The sequence below is a fragment of the Saccostrea echinata genome, unplaced genomic scaffold, assembly GCF_033153115.1.
Source record: "Saccostrea echinata isolate AGI-Se365-2 ecotype Australia unplaced genomic scaffold, CSIRO_AGI_Sech_v1 ptg000012l, whole genome shotgun sequence".
Lineage (NCBI taxonomy): Eukaryota > Metazoa > Mollusca > Bivalvia > Ostreida > Ostreidae > Saccostrea > Saccostrea echinata.
The window spans coordinates 21,746,383-21,753,472 of NW_026889761.1; the positions used below are offsets into that span (position 1 = coordinate 21,746,383).

The window sequence follows — 7,090 nt, forward strand, 5'->3', positions numbered from 1 at the left end:
TAAATTCGGTATTTTCTAGTGCTTGAAAAATGATATCTGATAAAATGAAATGGAGCTTGTACTTATCACAGTATATATATGTTAATTAACTTAATGTAATAATAGTGGTTATAATATATTTTTCCCTTAATATGACAATTGACAATGTAGTTATTCAATTCATTTGTAAGAAATCTCATTTTTTGTTAATTACACATACGTTCATTAAAAATGTCGGTGTGGTGATTATGTGTTATTATAAAGCACGTGATATATGGGTTTTATACGTATATACAAAACTTTACTGAAAAAAGCTTAAAAACATTCCCTATGTAAAAGTCTTACGCAAAGAAATCCTAAGTTTTGCAGAGCCGTGAATGAAAAAAAAATAAAACAATGATCGATTTCAAATTAAAGTCTTTTTAAACAATACAAATTAGTGAACAGGGTATAAGACATGAAACCGTGATAAAACTTTCAAACACATATAATATATATATATAACAATCATTATATAATTACGTATTCTAAAAAGAAATTGAAATAAAAATGCAAAATTTGATAAAAAGTTTTGAATTTTCAAAAATGGGATATGGGAATAACAAGCAGTATTCAAGCTTAAAGTCCATTTAAACAATACAAATCCGGAGCAGAGCAAACACGGACCTCCAAAAACATTAGAGGTGGGATCAGGTATCATGGAGGAGTAAGCATCCCCTGTCGAATGGTCGAATCCGTCTTGAGCTGCTTGTAATAAACTGGTAAACGGAAAAATCCGTAGAAATTTCAGTGTGTAAATAATGGCCTAACAGTTAATATGAAAAACGTCAGTATGCATATGACCTATTGATAGGTCGTATTTGCTGACATTATCATTGTATCGACCCTAGAATTTGCAAAATGATGACTTCAAACGAGATTGTTGATATCTTTGTTTCATCAACTTGTTGGTTAAAAACTTGCCTCTTTTTAGAATTTGTTCAAACATAGGGCATGTTCTTGCGTATCGAATCAACTGAGAGATATAAACCCCATATGCAAGTGATAAGGGTTTATTGCTACATGAGTAAGATAAGTTGACGATTGAAAAGTTGAAGTCATCACGTTTATCATAATGCTTTGTTGTTAGGTTACCATCAACGTCTTTTGCTAGTAATATATCAAAATATGAAACAGATGTATCAGACTCTGTGATGTCTTTTATTTCAAGCTCTCTAGGATATATCGAGTCGACATTTAAATGGAAGTAACTTTTGTTAATTGATAATTGTTCGTCGATATTTCGAAATGTCGAATTGAAGGCCACAGCAAGTGTTTTCTTCTCATATAGAAATACTAATTACACAAAGGAAATTCCCACAAACGTTGACAAACATTACACAAACGTTGACAAACATTACAATTCAAGAATTGAAGAGATTCCTAAAATAATATTTAATCTACGCATTTATTAACATTTCAGTCTACTGTTTCACAAAGGATGGGGTGGGGGTGCCGATCACTAGGGTCTAGTGAATGTTAAGATTAGTGAAAATCGGGGTACTCTTTGTGAGGATAGCAGGGACGGTTTTCTGACGTAGTCTGTGATATTTTCTCAGCTTCTCATTTTTGTTGTTTAAATGGACTTTTGAGCATGATTGCTGTTCGTTATCTCCATATTAAGAGTATGTCACATACACAGAGTAGACAGTAAAACAGTTAATAGACCCGCGGTAGTCTAAGGCAACACAGATAAAAATGTATACAAGATTAGATCAATGTCCATTGTTTATTAATCTAAAAGATCTTTGAATCAGTTCTTTGGTTTTGAACAGAGTCCTTTAGATCTGCTATTATCCGAACAAAACCGCATAGAACGAGCAATATGCGTTTATGTGTATAAACAGTATATTTCAGGTAACAACTAGCAACTTTCTCGTCTTCTGTAAGAAGGACGAATTTTATAAAAAGTTTTAATTTATATGAAGAAGAAATGGAGGAGGATGAAAATGCTGTGGAGGATCCTTTCCCCGAGGAGCCGGGGATTACTGACATAGCACTTATCGTGGAGGATAGAGAAATCCACACTATTAAAGCCTTCCTAATGAGTGTTTCTCCAGTATTAAAGGCCATGTTCACCTCGAAATTTAGAGAAAAATCAGAACAAAGGATACAGTTTCCAGAGAAAAAGTACGATGATTTCGTGTTGTTTTTGAAGAAGTTACACCACAAGGAATACTTAGAACTGGATGGTGAGATATTAGTGTGCTTCTTTTACGTTACTATTACTCAAGATATTTTCCAAATAATCATACTAATGGAAATACTTTTGTTTCGAATAAATTACGTTTACGTAAACATAAACAACAGAATTTTTCATCGACATTTTTTATGGTCATATGTTATTTACCAGAAATTCCTCTAAAGAAAATAATCGATAAAAATATAGGTAGCAACTGTTCCTTCGCCAAGCGCTCGGCACTTTGAAGTGAACGTTTTGGGTCTTTCGGATGAGACTTTAAAAACCGAGGCCTCGTGTCACGACAGGCGTTGGCACGAAAAAGAACTCTCACTTCGCATTGGCACTGTGTCTAAATTTGAAGCCCTTCCCCGGTGTATGGTGAAGTCAATATGTGAGTGAAAAACTCTCGAAGTGGAATTCAATTTATTTGGTTGATTTAATGCATAAAATTTTTAATCTTCTAAAATACGTTTATAATGTATTTCACTGAAGACAAGGTCAAAAGGATCCTTCCGTTAGCAAGAGAGTATGAAACAGCACAAATAGTGAAAGACTGTGAAGCCTGGATGATATCAAGACTATCTGTAAAGAAAAGTAAAGAAAATGCTTTCGTGTGGAGGGGCAACAGAAGTCAGGATCTTAATTATCTGATTGAATGGTTGACAATTGCAGACGATTATCATCTTAACGATCTCCGTAGCAACCTTTTTGACATCATCACAAAGTACGATTTTCTGATGTCATTAAATTACTCTGAAGCATATAAACATATTTCCCCGGAAACAAAGGCTGAAATTTTAGAAAAAAAGACTGTCCAATGTTGAAATGAGTATACGTGATGCATGGACCTGTGCATGTCAACGTGAATATGCCGGAAACTGTCCTATTTTAAAAATAAGGGAGGACATGTGGATCTATAAATAACACCGAGACTGAAATATTACTTTCATGCATAATCTTATAATATAATAGAAACTTTAAACACAATTTACTTCCCTTTGGAACATTTCATTTGTTTCATTTACTCTGAAGCTTACCACCGTATTTCCCCGGAAACAAAAGCAAAATTTTAGAAAAAAGACTGTCCAATGTTGAAATGTGCATGTCTACGTGAATATGCCGGGAACTGTCCTTTTTTTAAAAAATAAGAGATGATACATGGGTCTATAAATAATAGCGAGAGTGAAATATTACCTTTACTAATAATCTCATAATGCAATGGAGTTAAAAACAAATTACTTACTATTGGAACATATTGTAATATTTTAGGACTTAATTCTGTACTATGTTATATATGGGGGTGGGTTTCAGCTTATTGTTTGTCAATAACTTACCTCGTTTTAGAAATTGTTCATTCGTAGAGCATGCACTTGCGTATGGAATCAACTGAGAGATATAAACCCCGTATGCAGGTGATGAAGATATATTGTTATACCTTTAAAAATGTGTCCTTTATAATTCTTTACTAAAGAAAGTCTAACATTTCCAATATTTCACTGAGCGGGCATAAAAAAAATCGATATTTGACCGCAGAGTGAGATGTTGGACCTGTCGATGAGACGCTGGACCGCTTACGTCACAGGGTGAGCGGGATCAGCTATATCTTATTTGCGTTCGTTGGAGTTCGACAGAACCACAGTGCGGGTGAAAAAGGTATAACAAAACATTTATTGATTGTGTTCTCGGGCAACATGCGTTTTGTCGACCTTCGAACCAAACCGTTTGTCTTCGGCCTAACAGCCTCAGGCAAACAGTTTGGTTCTTGGGTCCGACAAAACGCATGTTGCCCGAGAACCCAATCAATAAATGTATATTGATACTTGAATGTTACTTTATTGCAGAATTGTGATTTAATAATGTTTTATTTGATGAAATATTTTGGAACTTGAATGTGTGGCGTTAGACTGATGTGTATGTATTATTATCCTGTATTATAACGCCGTGGATTGTATGTGTCCGTTTTATTACAGATTGTTGAACTTATTTTATTAGGCACAACAAAAAAAACGTGACTCAACAGCATATCAATTAGAATATATAGCTGTTATCTTACATGTAGAAAGGGCATATTTAGCTACATTATTTTCTTTGTATTACACAAAATGTACGTAATGTAGTTCTGAGGGTCTCAAGAAAGGACAATTATTCATTGGTTCATTTTGATCACGTGACCATTTTAGAAGGTTATTTTTATATTAGGAGCGAACGTCGGTTTTATCATTACATCACTGACAGTAATATTTACTACTATTTGATAGCGGCTTAGGTATGATAAAAATAATGTAAACTTTAGTACAAAGTAGTTTATAATTTTTCCACCGCAAGGATACCGCAATCCACTTTATTTTATTATTTGTTGTATGTTTTGACGTTTGATGAAAATATTAAGCACAGTTTATTCTTTACTTTGCAAAATGTAACACAATTAATAAGATCACTGTCATATGGAAGGTCATTTAGAGGTTATGACCAAAGTTATAGTTTTTGTTTCAGAAAGATGAACAGCTAGCTGAACAGCATGCAGCGATTTTATTAGGTCTCAAATTTCCCTGTTTTCACCTACTATTTTTTGCCAATTATTGCTAAATATAGAAAGTGGCTTGTTACTAAAAATAGAAGCAAATGACACACTTTTTAAATTTATTTTTATATCCTGATATAACCTAGATCTTAAAAATATTTGACAAAATGAAAAGTTCTATATACCTTTCTGAACGATATTTCAGATTTTGCATGTTTTTCTCTGAGACAGGCTGTTAAAAGATAGAACTTATACAATTTGTAAGGGCTTCATAACCTGATTTAATTGGTGTGTGTGTGTGTGTGTGTGAGAGAGAGAGTGTGTGTGTGTGTTTTGTTTTGTTGTTTTTTGTCAAATATAATAAAACAATTTGAAAAGTAAAGGGAAAAGAAATAGAAGTTAGTGTTTCCATCATATGACAGGTTTAAACGAATTGACTATTGAAAGGTCTTAATTATTAAACTATGATGAAGTAAACTATGAGTAATATTATGATTTTTACTCGGAAAGTTATATCTCTTATCAGAGGCTTGGTCCCCCTTAATGGAGAAAAATTATCTTTGTCTGACCCAAAACGAAAATATTGCTTCACTACTTCCTTCCTATTGTACGCGTGCGCAGAAAAATTGAACAAGTTTCGGTAGACCAAGGATTTAGTTACAATCTTCGAAAAAGATATCCCTTACCTTTGCATGCTCCAGTTCAATGTTGTTTACGCATTTAGCACTATATAAATAAAAGTCACCTGACCTTGACATGCACGATAACAGAGATGCAGTAGATACCATAGGGACTTGTCTTCCGGATTGTTAAATATAAAATAAATTTTAAAAAATTTGAATCTTCTTTAAATACACTTAAAAGTTAATAAAATAGAGATTCTGACACTTTCAGTCAAGAAAAACCACGTTTAAAAAAGACGTACCACACCTATATACCACTCTCTACCATCGGCTCATACATTCACCTTTTTTTTCACCAATTTTTTAAAATTTGTTTTATATTTAACAATCCGGAAGACAAGCCCCTATGGTAGATACAAACTTTGCTTTTCCGACACATATTTTGAACACCCTGCTTGCTTTACAGCGCAGTTGGATTTGTCAAAACTTCGTTACACTCATGTTCTGAAATTTTAGATAGCGACTTTGCCTGGGAGGGGCATGATTGATAAGAATCTTATTTTCTTTATTAAATCTTGGGAGAGGGGATAATCAAATGCAAAACTTGGCTAATGAGACTAATTTAAAATGGCATTTGAATTATATGGGAAGCTCCCATATGCCCTGAAACCACCAAAATTGTTATTCTTTGTAAATGTTGCTTCCAAAGAAAGTTTAATCATTTTGAAAGTCAATTTATTAATTATATTTCACGGATAATCTGAAAAGAATTTGGAACATATCCTTCTGTAGGATTTGTTGAAAAGCCCCTGGTTCTGTCTAGGGGCTGCAAGAAGTGTGAAATGTTTGATGGAAATGCGAAATTGTGAATATTTTCCTCAGCAAAGCTTTAAGTAAAGCAAATATCTTAAAGTGACACTGTGACGGAAAAAGGGGAAAACTGACAAAAGTAGAATTTTTGGATGACACATGCAAATTTTATTCAATTCTTGAAGATATTAGGTTTCAGAAAATTACAGGTTTCAGAACCTAAAAAATATACTTTTTTGGAGAAAAATAAAAGAAAAAATAATTTTTGTTTGCCCCAACACAAAAATATTGCTTCACTTCTTCCTCTTTATTGTACGCATGTGCAGAAAAGTTGGACATAATTATATAGTCAGAGATATCAGGATTCAACAGAGTACTTTACCATAATTAATTGACCCTGTTAATATTAGTGATGAACCTATTATGAAACTACCAATTGTCAGATGTTTTACTAGAATTAACATTTTGACTGGGCAAGCATAAAAAGTTCACGATTGTTATTATACCCAAGTTGAACCAACTTAAGCAGACTTGTGTTTTACTGCTAATTCATTTTTTTGGTAAATCAAACGAAGTTATGATTTTTAGAAATAGACACATTACAAATGGGTTCATTTAAATTAAAGTTATATGATGTGTCAAAATCATGCGTTTCTTAAAATATATGTATCATAAAGCGACACTTTATGAAAAATACATGTATGAGTATAGCGAAAATTTGACAAACTCGACTGTACTGCAAAGCAAGAAAAGACTGCAAAATATGTGCCAGAAAAACAATGGTTATATCTACTGTTTCGTGTTATGCATGTCAAGGTCACCCAACTTTTATTTTTATCGTAAACTTGTAAACAACATTGAATTGGAGCATTTGAAGGTGAGAAATATGTTCTATTAATCTTGGACTACTTGGTTTCTACTGACAATTAATTACAG

General features: G+C 33.0%; 1 protein-coding gene across 1 annotated transcript; it reads left to right on the top strand.

Moving 5' to 3' along the window:
• The first annotated feature begins 1,951 nt into the window (after positions 1–1,951).
• On the top strand, positions 1,952–3,024 carry LOC133185131 (kelch-like protein 28). Its single transcript, XM_061320189.1, has 2 exons — positions 1,952–2,210; positions 2,693–3,024. Exons 1-2 carry the CDS (start codon positions 1,952–1,954, stop codon positions 3,022–3,024), a joined length of 591 nt encoding a protein of 196 aa, XP_061176173.1.
• The last annotated feature ends 4,066 nt before the right edge of the window (positions 3,025–7,090 follow it).